At 33.3% G+C, this 21,026-nt stretch overlaps 1 protein-coding gene across 1 annotated transcript in view; it reads right to left on the bottom strand.

Annotated features, from left to right (window-relative positions):
* Window positions 1-21,026, bottom strand: part of plxna3 (plexin A3) — a 209,301-nt gene that overhangs the window by 30,297 nt on the left and 157,978 nt on the right. Inside the window, exons 11-14 of the mRNA XM_051117011.1 lie at window positions 5,142-5,238; window positions 2,337-2,527; window positions 1,010-1,158; window positions 794-914 (exon numbers count right to left, since the gene is read on the bottom strand). Of these exons, the coding sequence (XP_050972968.1) occupies window positions 794-914; window positions 1,010-1,158; window positions 2,337-2,527; window positions 5,142-5,238 (558 nt within the window). The remainder of the gene's footprint in view (window positions 1-793; window positions 915-1,009; window positions 1,159-2,336; window positions 2,528-5,141; window positions 5,239-21,026) is intronic.

Here is a 21,026-nt window from a genome sequence, read left to right as displayed (position 1 = left end):
TATTTCTGGCAGAAATGGAATCATAAGTTAAATGAAAAATAAAATAAAATAAATACAAAAAATACAAAAATAAAATAAATACAAAAAATACAAAAAAAAGAAAGAAAGAAAGAAAGAAAGAAAGTAAATTTAGATTTTCTCTTCAATTAAAAATAAGCACTTTTGTCATTAAATATAAATACATTTGTAGAAAAAAATTGATAAATGAAATACAGAAATAGAAATTATTTTAAATAATGGTAAATCACAACAACAAAAAATAAAGATGAAAGATAAAGATAAATTAACAATTATTTTATTTATTTTAAAAATGGTAAAAAAAAGAAGAAAACTATTTATTAAAATGGTAAATAAATAATATAATAAAGATGATACATAAAATAAGATAATATAATATATACACACATTATATATATATATATATATATAACTCATAAAGAAACTCATTCATTATAAATATTTGGCTTAAAAATAAATAAATAAAATAAAATAAAATAAAATAAAATAAAATAAAATAAAATAAAATAAAATAAAATAAAATAAAATAAAATAAAATAAAATAAAATACATTTATTTTAACATACCATTTTTCAACTTTCAATTCAATTTTTGTCTTTTTCCAACCACTTTGGAATTTATTCTGTCAATGAATGCTAAACTGGACACAGAGGATTGCAGGATTTATAAAGGATTTGTGTTGATGCCTCCATCCATATATTAACTGATCATTTTCAGTGCTGTCTCGATGTCCTAAAATAATGTCTCTTTCCTAAGCAAAAAGTAGAGGACGTACCACAAAAGAGTATGTTTGAGACGACTGGGTCCGATACTCTGCGCTGCAGTCGCCGATACACAGCTCCACCGGACCACCAGGGGGACTCGACATCAGAGATTCCTCCATGTCACACACGATCCTGCAGGCCAAGAACAAACACAGAAATCACTCCTGCACAAAAACACTGTCCAAAACCAATTCAAATTAACCAGCAACACAGGAAGCATAACTCACCTCTCAGCACTGATGTATTCAGACGCAGCAGGGTTGCAGCGAACTCCCGCCACACGCACATGCGTGATCTCTCGAACCTGCAGCCCCAGATTCTCTCCTTCGATGGTCACGCGTGTGCCGCCCTCCTTTGGCCCCGTCAGTGGACGGATCTGTGAAGAGATGACAGCTTCTCATTGGAGGATATAAAAGAAGCAAATTCTAAGAGCTTTAAAGGTCAGCACATTGAAAGGCGCAGTCTGGGATATTTGTCATGCAGGAGGTTTGTGTATTTTGTGTGTGCTTTTATCCATACTGTACTTTAAGGAACTGTTTACTAAAAAGTCTGGCAAAACCTCTTTTGAGGACATCTTTAATGAGAAGCTATATAGAAAAGAAAATACATTTTAATTCTAAAAATATATAAATAAATAAATAATTTAAAAAATACTTATATTTATATTATTTATATTTTAAAAATAAAAAAGGTGAATAAATCGATTAGCACATTTTTAATAATAAAAATGTCACATAAATTAAGATAAATAAAAATAAGTACATATTTTCTATATTTTTCTGTATTAATAAGGGTAAACAAAATGGATAAAAAAAGGCAAAAAAGACAAATTAAGGAACAAATAAATAATAAATATAAATAAAAAATTAAATAAATAATTTGAATTCTTAAAATGTATACAAAATAATTGAAATTCTAAAAATAAGCAATAATAATACAATAAATAAATAAATAAATAAATAAATAAAACAATTAATGACTGAATAAACAAACAAACAAATAAATAAATAAATATAATCATTTTAATTGTAAAAACAGTCTACACAAAGCTAAACAAATTTTAATGCACATTCCTGGTTTTACTGTGCATAATTCATAAAGGGCAGATTGTTTAAAAAAAAATCTCTTCTTGACAGAAATTAATAATAAAGATAAATAAAAAAAAATGTAAACAATCAAAGTAAATAAAAATGAATAATAAAGATAAAAATAATGGTACTTCTAAAAAGCATACATAAATAATCATTTTAACTCTAGAAAAAAAAAAGTCTATACAAATCTAAAAATTCTTAATGCACTTGTATGGTTTTATTGTGCATAAGTCATCATGGCAGAGGGCAAAAAAATCTCTTGACAGAAATTAATAATAAAGATAAATAAAGACTAACTAACTAATCACAAAAAATGTAAATAATCACAGTAAATAATAAAAATAAATAAAGATAAATAAAGGCCATTGCATGTTGACTGTTATATTATAGTTGGGGCTCATCTGAAAACAATACATATCTACTGTCCCAAGATGACACGTGTGTGTGTGTGTGTGTGTGTTACCTTAGTGATTCGGGGATGGCTGCAGCGTACGTTGCGGCGTCCCTGATGCATCCAGTTGTGTTCGGGTGATGGACAGTGTTGCTTCAGGAGACACTTCTTATCGGCCAAACACCAGCCACACTCAAACATGCTGTCTGCCTTCAGACAGAGTCCACAGCTGTCCCTCTGAGCTTCACACTTATACAGGAGAGCTGCGTCCACACACACAAACACACACACACGCGAGTGAGAATATAGCCGTACTCTCAGCTGGGCAGTTAAACGCAGGCCATGTTTGGAGTGGTGCCAGCTGTGCAGTGCCAATCGATAATTGAACTGTAAGGGGAAGGTAGCCGAGGCAAAACCCACGCCTGCTTTCACTGTGCCGTGATTCATGTGCTGCCCACACACACTAATAACTCTGACCCGAGGCCTCGAGGAAGCAGAAAACCAAGGCGTTCTGCTGTAGTGGGCGTAGAGGTTCAATTCTATACACAGTGGCTCTGTTCCAAACGCTACTGAGCTCACTTGCTGGTTACGGTCTACATAGGCAGCATCCTAACAGAAATAGATGTGCATGTGAGTGATTTGAAATGCTGTTCACTGGTAGAAACTTGGTGAACGGTCACTCACATCTGCAGAAAGAAACTAAACAAATGCTTAGCTTATTACAACAAGAATCAAATGTTAGCCCGCTGCTAATTTAACAACAAGACTTTAATGAACACAAAATATATTAAAAAAAAATAATAATAAAAATAAAAAACAGAAAATGAAACATTGAAAATCTTAAAATGACACCTAACCCTAATGTTTAAAAATATCAGAAGGATGTAAAACATTCATATAGAAAATGTGAAAATACTAACAATTATTTTTAAAAGTTTAGAAAATTTCATATGCATGTCAATTTCATATCTTAATATGAATAATATTTTTATATTAAATACATTAATATATTAAATTTGATATACATAATATGAAATGTTGTAAACATTCAAAATACAGTCAATATCCAGCAATTTACAATATGTATTAAATAATTTAAAAAACAAACAAACAAAGAAACAGCTTACAAGCAAGTTTTGCCGCCTACTTTTTGTAACATTATATTATATTATATATGGGATTTAAAATCTAAAATAAAATATAAGATATAATCAAATGTTTATTAATAACATACAATTATAAAAAATATATATACATATATTATTATTATTATTATTATTATTATTATTATTATATTACATAAATATTTATATAAAATAAACAATTCTAATATTTATTTATTATATATCTAAAAAATAAATATTATTTTACATTTTGTATTTATTTAATATAACATTATAAATTCTGTTCTGTTCTATTCTATAGTACATGTAAAATAAAATGTACAAAAAATATTGATTTTTAAAAGTTTCAAAAAATTGTATATCAATTTTGTTATATTTTAATATGAAAATTATGACATGTTTCGAAACATTCAAAACTAAATTTTGAACAAAAACAGCATATAAACAGCTTATAATATTTATAAGCTAATATATGAAATTGATATAAATATGAAATTTTCTAAAAAAGAAAAACATTTTTGTATTTTTTTTTGTATTAAGCTTACAATCTTTATATTACAGATATCATTAATATTATTAGTTATAAATAAATATAAATACCATAGTATTTATAAATACCGCTATAATATAATATAATATAATATAATATAATATAAGATTTTACATATAAAATAAATATATAAAATATAATTAAATGTATATTATATTATTATATTAGGGACTTAAAATTAAAAATATATATATATCAGGTATAATTAAATGTATTAATAACATGAAATTATAAGAAAAACGTTATTTTACATATAAATATTAAATTATAATAAAATTAAATATAAATTATGTACATTTATTTATTTATTTAATAATGCATTATACATATTGTTATATATTCTATTGTATTCTATTCAAAATATACAATCAAATGTAAATAGTACCAAATAAAATAACATAATATTTATAAATATTTGTAAATTACTTTATAGTACATGTGGATATTTCCCTAGACTTTTTCTGCCATTTTGGACAAAAACCTTAAAGCTTGTTGCAGGGTCTTTGGGATTTACTAGTGTGTGGAAAAAATACATGTGATGGTGGCTTGGATTTTGGCCAAAATGAGGTGTCTTTGAAGGCAGGATCTCGAGGCTAAATTGCCCATCTGAGCTCAGAATGACAGGCCACTGAAAACACGATCACAGACTAATAAACACACAACACCAATAATTTACCAGAGATTGTATATCTGCAGTCACACCGCGAGCTGTGACTTTCTGTTCCTCTCTCACCTCTATTCCTCTGAAACACTCAGTAATAGCACACCTGATGAAGTTCTCCTCAGGAGATATATATCGACTCGTGGAGGTCTTTCGATTCTTACTTCTCAAAGTGTTGGAAGTAAATGCAAACTGACAGCGGTGTGGACGGGTTAAAAGCTGACAAATGCGGTTTCTATACTACCCTCTGCAGTAATGCGATGTTATATAAGGCTGAAGCAGCCAGGCGCCCTGTTATCAATAAAATATGCCACGCCGACTGAGAGAACACCTGACAAACTAAGAGTGTTTGAACAGACAGATAAAATAAAATAAAAGATGCATTAAGTTCCACTTTACACAAAGGAAACACCCCTCCCACATCAAGAAGACACCAGGAACGGCGATAAAATATGAATGTAGAGACGACAACTTCAGTATTTCTTCTCTTTAGCTTTAGAAATGCCACTAGGGGGCTGAAGGTGAACTGTGTGATTTCTTACCTCGCATGGATGACGGCTTGTCGATGGGAAAGTCACCGTCCCATACGATGGAGAAATCCACAGGCAGGTCTCCCATCTCGTTCCCTTCATACCAGTACTGTGGGGGAAAAAAAAGCAGAGACAACATCTATATCAGAAAAGGGTGTTGTAAGAAAAACGATCGTTTGCAAACTCTCTGGCAAAATATGCCCAATCACCACTGACATCACGTCAGCGTCTCGAGAGACCATTACAGATGAGGATGATGTTATCGTGTCACTTTGTCCAGCAGCACTGCTCTGAATCAATCCTGATAGCATCTTTCCTGACCCAATGGAAATGAACTTAAATCCAGATCTATAATTTGCTGCACACTCCACAGCACTCCCGGAAAAAACACGGCCAATCAACACTGACATCATCCGAACATCACACTGACAAAGAGCACGACTACAGATGATGACAACACAATCGCTTCACTCTCCACAAGCACTCACTTCATTGTTGATGAGGCCATACCAAGAAAAAGAGGGATAACAGTTTCGACATCTTGCTATCCTCTTTTCTCAGCAAACACTGACTTTTTGTGTGTGTGTGACAACCACAATATATAAAAATAATGCTTTTTATGAACTATGAATAAATGTGTAATCATTTTTATTCACTGATATTAGTAATAAATGATACACACATTTAAAGATATATAGTTCGTTGCTATGTATATAAATTAAATTGACATCAAATTTAATTTACTAAACTGATTTAATATACAAAGAAAGCATATTAAATGCAAGTAAAGCGTCTGATGTTTCAATTCACTTTTGTGAGAATACAAGTCAAGTCAAGATGATGTGAAATAATGTACTTATTAAAATAACTAAATGATAAATTGACCTTACTAGATTTTTATTGTATTTTAAATGATAACAAAAAGTCATGCCGACAAATGGGTAAAACCTACTGCATTTCAGAAGTTTGAGATCAGTACAATTTTTTATGTTATTTGAAGAAATTTGTATCCTCAACAAAGTTGATCAAAAATACAGAAAAAAAACTGTAATATTCTGAAATATTATTGCAATTTAAAAGAACAGTTTTCTATTTTAATATACTTTAAAGTATAATTTATTTCTGTGATGCAAAGCTGAATTTTCATTAGCCAATCAATCAATCAATGTTGGAAACAGTTGTGATGTTTGATATTTTTGGAAACAGTGCTTTTTTTAATTATTTGATGAATAAAAAGTTAAATAGAACAGCATTTATTCAAAACAGAAAGCTTTTCTAACATTATAGGTCTTTATCATCACTTTTTATTAATTTAACACATCCTTGCTGTGTTTTTTTTTTTTTTTAAAAAGAAAGACCCCAAATTTTGAATGTGTGTATTTTGTTACTAAAGATTTCCATTTTAAATAAATGCTGTTCTTTTTAACATTTTATTCATCTATGAATCTTGAAAAACGTATCACAGTCTCCAAAAAAATATTAATTTCCAACACTGATAGTAAGTCAGTATATTAGAATGATTTCTGAAGGATCATTTGACACTGAAGTCTGAAGCAATGATGCTGAAAATTAGGCTTTGCATCACAGAAATAAATCGTATTTTAAAGTATATTTAAAAAGAAAACCACCATTTTAAATTACAATAATATTTCACAGTATTACATATTTTTCTGTATTTTTAATCAAATAAATGCAGCCTTAATAAGCAGAAAAGACTTCTTTACAAAAACATTAAAAATCTTCCTGAACCCAAACCTTTGAACGGCAGTGTGTATATAGCTACAAAAAAATCAGTATTACTATATGGTCATTCCATGTCAACTCAACCAGAGGTCCCTGGGTTTTTTTTTTTTTTTTTTTTGTAGAAGGACAAACATATATATAGTGATGAAAGCCAAAATATTAAATGTCACAGAAGTATATTTACTAAGTAATCCACTATTGTGTAGAGGGGGGTCAAAATGACAATTTTCACCTGAGATTTGGAGACAAATTAGAGAGGTGTAAAAATGACTTTAGAAAGCTAGCAGCATCATTATTTTATTTTCACACAGAGATTGGTAGCTCTATTAGTAAAATCTGTTGACTACAGCATTTTTTGTTTCATTATATGCCAACGGTGACAGTTTAAAAATGGCAAAAAGCACTTTATGTGGGTTTTTTTTGCCTCACGTTTGCATGCCAGTAACTCAAGCACTACTGAAGATATCTTAATATCCTTTTAGATTCTGATTCTTAAACTTTCCTTGCTACCTTAATTTTAAAGGCCCTTAATGATTCAGTCCCAGAGATATGGAGATCTTATTGCAGCTCCTTGAGTAAATTTGGTAAACTGTTCACATTTTCAGTGGTCAAAAACCAAATGTGGGTCAATTTGTATACAGCTGCTACTTTGTTTCTTTTAAAGAGGAATATATGAAGAACAAATAATGTTAAAAACAGATATATATATCTTGTTTTTTTTCTATCAGTTCAACTGCATAGAACATACCTGTCTGAGTGCCATAAATATTTTTTTTAAAAGTCATGATGCCTGTAACTCTAAAAGTATTAAAAATATCTTAATATCCTTCTAGGTTCTGATTCTTAATAAATGTAATTTTTAAGGCCCCATATAGTTAATTACCACAAATATGGGGATTTCAAAATAGTGGATTACTTAGTAAATATAAATCCGTGACATTTAACATTTTGGCTTTCATCACTATTTATGTTTGTCTTTTCCAAAAATCAAAAACTTGAGCCGGGAAAGTTGATTTGGAAGTTTGGTTGATTTGACATGGAATGATCCTATACACATACATACAGTTGAAGTCAAAAGTTCACATACACCTTGCAGAATGAGCAAAATGTTGATTATTTTACCAAAATAAGAGGGATCATACAAAATGCATGTTATACGTTTTATGTGAACCCTTTCCAACAATGACTGTATGACTGTGTCCATCTTTTCACACTGAGGACAACCGAGGGACTCATATGCAACTATTACAGAAGGTTCAAACACTCACTGATGCTCCAAAAGCAAAAATGATGCATTAAGAGATGGGGGGGTGAAGTTTGAAGATCAGGGTAAATTTCACTTATTTTGTCTTCTGGGAAAAACTTAAGTATATTCTTTAGCTTCTGAAGGGCAGTACTAAATGAAGAAAGTATGATATTTAGGCAAAATGAGAAAAACATACACATCTTCATTCTGTTCAAAAGTTTTCACCCTCTGGCTCTTAATGCATTGTTCTTCCTTCTGGAGCATCAGTGAGCATTTGTACCTTCTGTAATAGTTGCATATGAGTCCCTCAGTTGTCCTCACTGTGAAAAGATGGATCTCGAAATCATACAGTCATTGTTGGAAAGGGTTCAAATACACAAAAATGCTGAAACAACACAGAATTTTTGTAAAAGATTTTTAAATGCGGCTTCAAATGATCCCAAATGCGGTTGTAAACGACCCCAGCCGAGGAAGAACGGTCTTATCTAGCGAAATGATCATTTAAATTTCAATACTTTTTAATCTCAAACGCTCGTCTTGCCTTTCACTCCCTGAACTCTGTATATTCTGACTCAAGACAGTTCAGGTATGTCGAAAAACTCCAATCACATTTTCTCCCTCAACTTCAAAAATTATTTCAAAATCATCCTACATCGCTGCAGAAGTACCGAGTCTTTGCAAAGTGAACATGCAAAGAAGATCAAACACCCTTAACAAAAAAGGTAAAACAGCGATATAGGATGATTTTGAAGTTGAGGGAGAACATGAGATGGGAGTTTTTCGACATGCCCTAACTGTCATGAACCAGAAAAAAACAGTCCAGGCAGAGGAAGACAAGCTTCTGGCATTAAAAAGTATATAAATTGTACTATTTTTATTGAAATAACCAATCGTTTCGCTAGAGAAGACACTTCTTTTTCACTGGGATCGTTTACAACCGCATTTGGGATCGTTTGAAGCCACATGTAATTTGCATTTTGGAACTTCAAAACCGGGGCACCATATCAGTCCATTATATGGAGAAAAATGTTGAAATATTTTCCTCAAAAAACTATTTCTTTACGACTGAAGAAAGAAAGACATGAACATCGTGGATGACAAGGGGATGAGTAAATTATTTGTAAATTTAATAAAAAATAACAAGCTTCTTGTATGATCCCTCTTATTTTAGTTAAATAATTAACATTTTCCAGATCCTGCAAGTGTATGTAGGTGAATGTAAACTTTTGACTTCAACTGTACATATATAAAAATAGACTAAAAAATAAAATGCATAGATACAGTAAACATATATTGCTAAAAATAAGTAGCAGAGCTGCTCGTTAAGTCGCGATATGGCGTGTCTCCAGCATAACGCTGCATCTCGTCAGGTGGAGCAGAAAGCAGGTGACAGCGGTTTTTACTGTCTGGGTTTTAATTAGCAACAACACTGAGAGCACTTAGCCAACGCAACCCTGAGAGAATATCGCTGATCAGGCTCATCGATCGGTGGCTGCTTGCTTAAGAGACTTCAAGATGAGATGAGGAGTCGAAGAGAACTCGAGTAAACCTACCAGAGCGAAGAAGCTCCGGCTTCAGCGTTACAAAACCGCCACGATGGCACTTTAAGTTTTGTTTCCCCCTGAACAGTCTGGCACATGGTGTACCCCAGTCTTAATTCACATATGTATTGTTTCCTGAATGATTTATATAGAACTTTGTTCATTAATGCATCCATATTGTTAAAACTCCACTAATTTTGTTTTACTAATTTTTTTTTACAGTACCAAACACAGTAGCTGCCGTGCAAATAAACAGCACTACTCATTCTTACTGCATTCTGCCTCAGCAGTGAAAACTGCACTGCATTTATTTCCATTTATGGCCAAACCAAAATCTATTTTGGAAAAAAGCAAAAGAACACCCTGCCTCGACGAAACCTCATGCCTCTGTCGGTCATTAGGGCCGATTGAAACGTCAGCTGTTACATCAGCGTTCATTCAGCCATACAGCCCAGATAAATCACAACAGAGAAAACAAGCGGTGCCACATCGTTCCCCAGCCGTCCGAGAGGCCCTGAAGAGTGGAAAATGGCCCTCGGTGGTGTGTGCGGTAAAGCCCGAGTCTTTCTGCAGCTGTTCTGAGGGGGAAAAAATATCTGGGAGGAACTCAAGCGAGCTCTGCAGTGGAAAAGGTGGTGAAAAGCTGACCTAAACCTCACTCAACCTGTTGACGCCAGGCACCCAGCAGTCATACATCTCTATGAGACACAGCTGCTGGAAGCTTAATTGGGGTCAATTACAGGCGACCCGCATACTGGCATACAGGTCACACGGGTCACGACTTCAACATCATTAACTTATCTTGGAATTTGTTGGGCTGTTATGCACTTAAGCTAGAAGTACTAAGTGCATATCATAAAATGGGGCACAAATCACATCAAACAATGAATTTCGATAGTGCATGTCAGTAAATGTATGCATTCAGCACATTAGCATTCTTTCTTACTAGTTAACTTCATCCAATAAGATGCAATGAGCAGAATGGATATGTAAATCTTTTATAAAACAATTCTGATGTAAACTGTCGCAATGAATGGGACTATTTACATAATAATGGTTACATGAACAATGCATGAAGGAGGCCTAATGAGACTCTTTTCATAAAACTTTGAAATCATGTTTTCTGAAAATAAAAGCATATAAAAAAACACAAGAAAAAAAAATTACTAATGCATACAGCTCATGAAATCTGTGAGAAGAATATATCTATATTAATTTATATATACCAGTCATAAGGGTCAATAATTGGAAACTAATTATCTAATAATCTGAATAAATAAGCTTTCCACTGATGTTTGGTTTGTTAGGATAGGACAATATTTGGTTGAGATGCAACTATTTGAAAATCTGGAATCTGAGGGTGCAAAAAAATCAAAACATTGAGAAAATCGCCTTTAAGATTTCCAAATGAAGTTCTTAGTAATGCACATTACTTATAAAGAAATACTCTTCATACAGAGTATTTTTATATTAATATAAAAAACACATAATAAAAATGTCTCTCTCTCTCTCTCTCTCTATAGTTAATTAAACCTTCCAGCCTTTGAACTACATTGATAATATAATATAATATAATATATAATGAACTAAAAATACATATATGTAATTTATTTTATATTATTATTTTATTTTTTATTTTTTATTTATTTTTATATTTTTGGGATTAAAGTGATGTGTTTTCTCGTCTGATGTGCTCTTCTCCGTTGAAAGGTTTGCTTTGAGGAGATTAGCCTGCGTGTGTAAATGGGTAGAAGCCTTTGTGTTTGCCCATACAATACCGCTTATCTCTGCCAGTAGTGAATTGATTTTCCTCTGGCTTGTCTTCCCACTGTATCGCAGCGTGTTATGTGTAGACAGTCTGGCCTGGTTCTGTCAGAGGCCTCACTGGAAATGACTGGCAAACGACAGCAAGGTAATCTTACCTCTAAAACCGTCCTCAATTTATCAACGGCACCGAATGCGCAAAACACAAGCCGGGATGGCTACTATCGCAGGAATAAAAGTCATTTCCACCATTCTGATTTAGCTCTGTACCCATCCTTGGGGTACATTTCAATCCCGTTTGCATGTTTAATCAAAAGTTCTAATATCTGCAAGTGGCACGTGGGTTTTTAAAAAGACCACTCTTAAAAATTGGTGTGCTCAATAATCCACTTACTGCAGTTAAGTTAATATGGTGCTACTGTTTATGGCAGCAGTTATGATGAATAACTGGAGATATTGACTCAGGGGGAGAAAAATGCTGCTTCTCGAAAAAGCAGAAATTAAGTGATTGCAATTAATTCAAGTGGAACTCGGTGGAACCGAGTATTTAGTCTTTAATAGGATTTTATTGTTTAAAAGATGTTTTCATAGACCTTATCTCTTTGGACACGCTCGGCTCCAGTTGACCTGTCAATGGCGTCTCCTTCGAGTGACAGAATGAAAATCAATATAACTTAATGATGGAGGACCTGTACATTTAATTAAGTTACAAATTGAACCAGACTCAGCACAAAAAAGACACAGCGGCATCAATGGTATGAGCAGAACGAGCCCCGCATTACTCTACGGTAACCTAATTACTGAATCATAGCTATCCCATTACTAACGACAGTCCAGTAATAACAGCATATAATTCACTTCACCGAATGTTACGTCATGGGCTAATTTCTAGGTTGGGAGAGGGGAATTCTGGGTTATGATAAAAGATACGGCTGCTGTCAGTCCAACTATGATGCGATTTGGTTTGGTCGAGAGCCACTGGAAATAAATAACGGTACGTGTGGCTTTAAGAGGATAAGGAAAGGCGGCCACATGGATGCACGAGCAACACGTGCCACCATAAATGAGCCGTCCACGCTGACCTAAAGCATTTTTCTGGTGGAGGGATTTCCAGCACAGCTGAGCCTCTTAATACACGAAGAAACGCTCAGGGTGAAGTTAACGCGATACATTAGGGACGCCTGGGACATATACAGCGGATTGATCACCGCATTAGTTGATCAATTTATTTTAATAAAGCCCACCTGCTTCCGCACAGCAACCTAATAGCGTTCGCAGCTTAAAGAAGCACGCCTGCGGCTGCGCCGAAACAAGTTACTGAAATTACCAGAGAAACTTTTTTGGCCGTAGCCAGGCGCTAACTGTTCGCATGCAACCCAGGTGATCGTTAAAACACGTTCCTCTCGGTAGTACGGTACAAAACGGCTAATGCCTGATTGAGCACTTGATGAGAATAATAGAATAATGAGGGTGAGGTGGTTCAAAATGCCTGACAAAAATAACATGTAAGTGTTTTTATTCAAAAAGCTTCCGCTACCCTGCATCGAGGATAATGGGGTTCTTTGTGAGGGCCCTCTCCATCAAGAGCCTGGTTCAGAACTTGGGCATTGTGTAAAAAAGGCCTTTGGCGGTACGTTTCCCCGGTAACACGGCCGGTGCCTGTCGCTAAGGGGTCAGCGGCGCTTAGCAACACTTACGCTCATGGGCTCATTTGGAGTATTTTGCACACCTCTCTCTTCTTGGAAAAAAAGTGAATTTCTTTGGATTACGCTTCAGCCGAGCAAAAAGCACATCAAGCACAGACCTTTTTTTTCATGGCTAGAATAAAATTAAAAAGTACACTGAGAAAGCAGGTGGTTATTATGTTCTGGCAGGGACGAGAACATTTATCTTTTGTCTGTCAAGTGAAGTACTGTATAAGCAGATGACGTAACATACCTATGTTCAAGATATAGCTGTTCATTAGTGATTCTTGAGTGCAGCGCAACAGAAAAAAAATGGTCAAACATAACCAACAGGCTGTCATAAAAACAGCATGGAAATGTAGCTTCAAAACATTTTTCCTGAGAGTATATGTTGTTCCCTTCATAACTATTAATGAAATCTTTCGAAATATAAACGGACCAATAACATCTCCCTGAGGCACACCTTATCAAAACAGCATCTTTGCTAAGTTTTCACATGATTTGGCTGTTTAGTTGATATCATCATGACTAGTGATTGCCAAGTAGTCTGTTAGCTTTGTTAAATCAATTTTTAGTACACTGTTATTTAGCATTAAAGGGATAGTTCATCCAAAAATCAAAATTCTGTCATTAATAACTCACCCTCATGTCATTACAAAAGACCTTCGTTCCTCTTCAGAACACAAATTAAGACATTTTTGATGAAATGCGACCCTGAACCACAAAACCAGTCTTAAGTAGCATGGGTATATTTGTAGCAATAGAAAAAAATAGATTGTATTGGTCAAAATTATCGATTTTTCTTTTACGCCAAAAATCACTAAGATATTAAGTAGGTAAGTAAGTATTAAGATCATGTTCCATTAAGATATTTTGTAATTTTCTACCATAAATATATCCATTCAAATGTAAAGTCCGCAACACTAAGGCTCCAAAAATATATTTTTTTTTTCCAAAATTTCAAAATATAATTTTTGATTAGTAATATGCATTACTAAGAACTTAATTTGGACAACTTTATAGGTGATTTTCTCAATATTTTGAATTTTTTGCACCCTCAGATTCCAGATTTTCAAATAGTTGTATCTCGGCCAAATACTGTCCTATCCTATCAAACCACACATTAATGGAAAGCATAATTATTAGCTTTCAGATGATGTATAAATGTCAGTTTCCAAAAATGTACCCTTATGACTTTTGTGGTTATGTAGTCCTAGGTCACAAATCTGAGAGCTTTCTGACCCTGCATAGACAGCAAGGGTCCTACCACTTTCAAGGCCCAAGAAGATTGACAAAATATTCCATGTGACATCAGTGATTCAACTGTAATTTTATAAAGCTACCAGAAGACTTTTTGTGTCCTTACAACGTTTCTGTACCTTGAACGTGGTAGGACCTTTGCTGTCTATGGAGGGTCAGAAAGCTCTCGGATTTGATAAAAAATATCTCAATTTGTGTTCAGAAGATAATTTTCTGGGTGAACTATCCCTTTAAATGTCTGAATGTGATCACAGTGTTCACTAGCTTATGAATTGAACCTCATTGTCACTAGCCCTGATCTTTTACCATTTCCCCACAGACACCATGACTACACTGATTGATTAATTTATTAGCTAGAACAATTAGCTTGCTGTTACATTATTGCAACCGCCAGCTTTCCCAGTACTTTACTAACAGAGTACAGTAAAATCCTTTGTAGCGTATATGATGTTAAAGCCACACAATGGCAGCATTGTGAGATGCTGAAAAGGCAGCTGTTCGAATTCTAGGGTGAGGCAGGAACGGGAAACAACCGAGAAATTAGGGAGAATGCAGGGCCAGTTAACTTGATTTTTGTCAAAAATAATGACCCCTCAATTCCAACGCAAGCGAGGGACGTGCCCTGAGGGAGACCACTTACATCAAGATAAGAGCAGATTAACTAGTTGTAATACAACACCAGTAGCTTGTGTGCCTTTGTCTTCAATGCTGTGAGGTCAATAAAAAAAACCCACTATGATTCTCACAGGTGTGGAAGCTAACAGCTAAAATTTTATGCTACAGAAAGGGTCATTTTATAAAAAAATGATTTTTTCAATCCAAAAAACAAAAAGACAAAGTGTGTGTGTATACACTACCAGTCAAAAGTTTTGGAACAGTAAGATTTGTAATGTTTTTTTTTTTTTTAAAAGAAGTATCATCTTCTTAACAAGCCTACATTTATTTGATCCAAAGTAGAGAAAAAAAACTGTAAAATTGTAAAATATTTTTACTATTTAAAATAACTGCTTTCTATTTGAATACATTTAAAAATGTAATTTATTCCTGTGATGGCTAAGCTGAATTTTTAGCATCATTACTCCAGTCCTCATATCACATGATCCTTCAGAAATCATGCTAATATGCTGATTTGCTATTTAAAAAAGCATTTTTTTAATTATTATTATCAATATTTAAAACAGTTCAGTACATTTTTTTCAGGATTCACTGATGAATAGAAAGATCTAAAGATCAGTATTTATCTGAAATAAAAACTATACCAATCAAAAGCTTAGAGTCTGATAATTTATTTATTTATTTTTTGGGGAACAAAATTATAGAAATACTTTTATTCAAAGAAGCTTTAAACTGATCAAAAGTGATGATAAAGACATTTATAATGCTACAAAACATTTCTATTTCATATAAATGCTGTTCTTCTGAACTTTCTATTCAAAGTAACCTGAAAAAATTCTACTCAGCTGTTTTCAACATAACAATAAATGTTTTTGAGTGGCAAATCAGAATATTAGAATGATTTCTGAAGGATCAAGTGACTGGAGAAATGATGCTAAAAATCAGATTTGAAATCACAGGAAAAAACTACATTTTAAAATATTTCAAAATTGTATTGGTTTTGCTGTACTTTGAATCAATTAAATGCAGGCTTTGTGAGCAGAAGAAACTTAAAATATCTTGCTGGTCAAAAACTTTTGACTGGTAGTGTATTTCAAAACATCTGGAAATATAGTTTCAAAATGCTTTAGGTACCTTACAGAGTAAATCTTGTTCCTTTTTATAACTGATAATGAAATCTTTGGACCAATAACATCTCCCTGAGGCACACCTTATTGAAATACCATCTTTGCTTTGCTTTCACATGATTTGGCTGTTTAGTATAATGTGTATATAATTATAAAATTTATTTATTTGACGATAAGAAGTTAAAATTCACTGGAATCAATTCACACTTGTGATATCTGTAAATAAAAAGCAAAAAGAAACAAAAGACTTGAAGTTCTACTGGAAAAAAAAATGACTGCAGCAAAAGCATGATTGAGCACAAATCCAAGGTTGAACTGAACTTAAAAAAAAAAAAAAAAATAAAAAAAAGCATACGAGAGAACCTCCAAAATATCATCTTTTTTCTATTTGTTTCACCTACCAGTAAACGAACAGAGCTATGATTACCTTTCTCGAGTACAGTATGAGAAAAAAACAGCTGACCATTTCGTACACGTTCTCAGGTGACGTGTAAACAGAAGATGAAACTGATTGATTTGCCATCGCCCATCCGAAGGCACTCCCAATTTCATTAGCATGGACCCCACGGCCTCAAAGTCACCTGCCGCCGGCTCCCAGAAGACTATGCGGTGCCATTCGCCTTGACGGCCATATTGATTGATTCTCGCTGCCTCGCGTGTGTGAGAGAGAACACACGTGCTGAGGAAGGGAGTGGCAGACAGACGATGACACACTCTCCTGGGAGTCAGTGTAATCTGGATCAGGTCTACGCTGATGTTCGATTGCTATTCAGGAAAGATGCAGGTCATGAGAGAGATGATGTGCTTTTTCTGTACTGTGTCACTGGTAATCAGGCTATCAATTAATCTGTGCATGTCCAGACCAACACAGATAGCACAATGAGGTGAGAGACAAAGAGATTGAAGATAAAGGGGGGATGGGAGACGATAAGGAGAAACTGTGGTGAGAACGTGAAGGTTTGGTTTCCAATCACAGTGAGGCACAAACAAAGAACTCATCTAGAGACACTGCAGTTCAATCTTACTGAGCAAGTTCAAGTTAGGTAAACTGTCAACATAAACTAGCCAACTACCTGAAAAACAACACTTTTAGGTTTTATTGCAGATTGCAAACATGCACAACATAAGAATACAGCTAAAAACCTTTCTGTTTACAACAACCACAATGATGCCCAGATGTTTCAAAATGAAAGCACTTTAAGCACTTTTTTTTTTTTTTTTTTTTTTAAGTTTTCAAAGAATATACAAATGATATCATTCATCAAATTCTTTATTACTTAATTTAAAATGTCAATAAATAAATAAAACATCATGTTTTCATTTTAATTTTCTGGTATAAACCAGTGTTATTTTTGTGTCATTATTCACTGTTAGTTTTTATTAATATTTTTAATTTATTTTTATATTTTTCATTTTCTTTTTCATTTAAAGTTCATGGTCTTTCAAGAACTTTAAGCACTATTTTTCAGGTTTTCAAGGAATATACAAAGGATATTGTTAGTCAAACTTTTTATTACTTAATTAAAAATGTCAATAAATAAATAAATAAAAACATTATGTCTTCATTTTAATTTTCTTAAATAAATAAATAAACATAACTAAAATTCTGGTATCAACCAGTGTTATTTGTGTGTCATTAATTTACTGTTAGTTTTTATTTTATTAATATTTTGAAATTATTTTTATATTTTTCATTTTCTTTTTTATTTAAAGTTCATGGTCTTTCAAGAACTTTAAGCACTATTTTTCAGATTTTAAAGGAATATACAAAGTATATCATTCATCAAATTCTTTATTACTTGATTAAAAATATCAATAAAATAAATCTTTATGTTTTCATTTTAATTTTCTTAAATAAATTAAATAAATAAACATACATAAATTCTGGTATGAAACATGGTTATTTTTGTGTCATTAATTTACTGTTAGTTTTTATTAGTATTTTGAATTTATGTGTATATTTTTCATTTTCTTTTCGATTTAAAGTTCATGGTCTTTCAAGAGCACTATTAAGCACTATTTTTCAGATTTTCAAGGAACATACTAACAATATCATTCATCACATTTTTTTTTATTACTTAAAAATGTAAATAAATAAATAAATAAAAACTGGTATGAACCAGTGTTATTTTTGTATCATTAGTTTACTGTTAGTTTTTTATTATAATTTTGAATTATATCACCATTTTTCAGGTTTTCAAGAAACAAAAGACATGGTTCATTAAACTCTTTATTACATAATTAAAAACTGTCAATGAATAAAATAAATAAATACAACATTGTCTTAATTTTAATTTTCATAAATAAACTGTTCTTAAATATACTGTTTTCAAAGTATTTACAAGGTTTTTAAGAAAAATACAAAGGATATCGTTCATCAAATTATGACTTAATTAAAAATGTAAAAAACAAAATAAAAAATGTCTTCATTTTAAATAAATAGAGGAAGTCTAGTATGAACCAGTGATATTGTCATTACATTACCGGAATTTATTTTTCTATTTTCATTTTGATTTATTCAAAATGAACAATTTATTCATTTATTCATGTGTTTTGTCATTTTTATTTATTTATTTTTTTAAACATGTCTATACAGTTTTTATTCATTTTAATTAAATTTTTAGTCCTTTTAGTACAACAAGTTAAATGAAATGACAATGAGAAATCTTGACATGGCAACTAGCTGAAATAACAAGTGTTTTTTTTTTTTCCAGGTTTTTTTTTTTTATAGTATTAGTATTAATTATTATTTAGTATTAATTTTAATTATAACATTGATATGAACTGTTAACTTAGCCTAGACAACAAATACTAAGAGGTAAAAATTTATAATGGCTCAAATGAACACTGGCCAAGTGCCAAATGTGAGTGAAAATTAGCATCGGTGAGTAAGTTGAGTATCATTAATTGATTACAGCAGGGTGTGCTTTAAGCACCCCTTGATTACAAAAAATCCAGTTATTATATTTCAAAAAGCATATCAAGTACCCTGTATGAAATATACATACTGCGCTACCACGCCATATAAAAGCTCTTACACGCAAAAAAACTTGTTGTTTAGGAATCTATTTATGTCATGCTGTGTCAGTGTAGACAGACAAGTCGCATCTTACATATGCCACGGGATGTTAGGTGCTGTGACTTTGTTGATTTCGCAAGATTTTATAAATAGATGACCCACACAGAAACCCCCATGTCAATATTCATCTGCGATAAGTAAATAAAAAACCTGTTGCCCTCCATATAGTCAATACACACCGGCGTCATCACTGACAGGCGACCAGAGGACTCGCTTTGCATCTAAATGCCTTCGGGTCCGAGTCTGCGTTTAGACTGCACAAGTCGCTACGTTTCAATTCCAATTTAAATGCATAGCGCTGTCGGAGGTGGCAGCGCGGGTCAGAGACACAGAGACTGATGAACAGGAGGAGATGAGTCAAAACAGATGGAAGGACAACAGTCGCACCGGGGTCCTGCGAGGAGACCTTCGAACCGAACGAGAACAGCAGCATGTGTCATTCCAGGAAAGGACGACAATCAATCCACTACCGGGGCGAGCGCTACGGACGTGATCCTCATTATTAAATTGGGACGGGACATCAATTGTCTTGTCGCAGGGTTCGGGCGTGTGGATTGACCTTTGACCCCGTCAGGGTACAGAGGTCAAAGGGCACACACTCCACCCCCAGCGTGGCAAATGGGGTTCAGCGCATTCCTTTTCACCGGGTCACACTGTCGTGCCAAATTACGAGGCACGTCCAACGCCTAGCTAATTATCTTACAAGATTCCCTGAGGTTACCGTGACAACCAGATGGGTCACAGACGGCAAGCGCCTGTACCGCCCGCATACGAAAACGAACGGGAGGACAGAGAGAGAGAGAGAGAGAGAGAGAGAGAGAGAGAGAGAGAGAGAGAGAGAGATTCTCAATGTCAACATCTTGACATGCTCCATTTTTCACCGGGATTGAGAAAACAACACTTTCGGCGTTATAAATTGATGTCTTTGCCGATTTACCCGGATAAAGATTCGTATTTTTTTATGATCAGTGATTCAGCGAGAAGTCACCTTGGCTTTCTCTGCACACTTCAGACGAATTCATCACCACCTCTTTGCCCTACAAGCGACGATTTGCAGCTCATGCTAATTTTTTAAATGGAAAAATAATGTCACAAAGCCAAATATAATGAGAGAAAACAATGCATCTGTTCGCATGACAATTATTCAAATGCCATCTGGGGTGAGGCTACGCTTGGAAAAATACGCTGATTAATAAATGACATGCTTGCCGTTTAGGATACATTGAAAGCAATAGTTCACTCAAAAATAACAGTTCTGTCATTATTTTCTCACCCTCGTGTCATTCCAAACCCATATGCTGTCATTTTGTTCTTTTTTTATGCTCGCCACAGAAAGTAAATAATCTTCACATAGATCATTTGAATTCAACTGCTGTTCAAAGGAATTTCAAGCTCAAAAAAAACATAAATGTGACTTCTGCACTAGTTTTCTGAAGCTGTGTGAGACAAACAGACCCAAATTTCAATTCATTGAGTACTGATAATCAAATATGGTGCCATTCGGGGATCATTTGATATTTCATCTATTCTGTGATTGAAGTAAAATAAATATTCACATCATTTAGATCTTATGCATTCAAGAGAACAAAATAGTCAATAAATATACAAAAAATTATAGGGATGCACGATATTATCGGACCAATATTGGAATAGGCCGATAATGACTTTAAATGTAAATATCTGCATTGGCCTGATATGAAAAAATTATGCCAATAGACCAATATTTTACAAATATATGTTTGTAAACATTTGGGATGTGCGCGCAGCATGGTTACAGAAAACCCGGGAGAGAATTACATGGATATGGTACAAAATACTTAGATTTAAAAAGAGTATA

Source organism: Labeo rohita, chromosome 8 (genome assembly GCF_022985175.1).
Source record: "Labeo rohita strain BAU-BD-2019 chromosome 8, IGBB_LRoh.1.0, whole genome shotgun sequence".
Classification (NCBI taxonomy): domain Eukaryota; kingdom Metazoa; phylum Chordata; class Actinopteri; order Cypriniformes; family Cyprinidae; genus Labeo; species Labeo rohita.
Note: the sequence above shows the minus strand (reverse complement) of the source record. Positions and strands in the feature narration are given on the sequence as shown.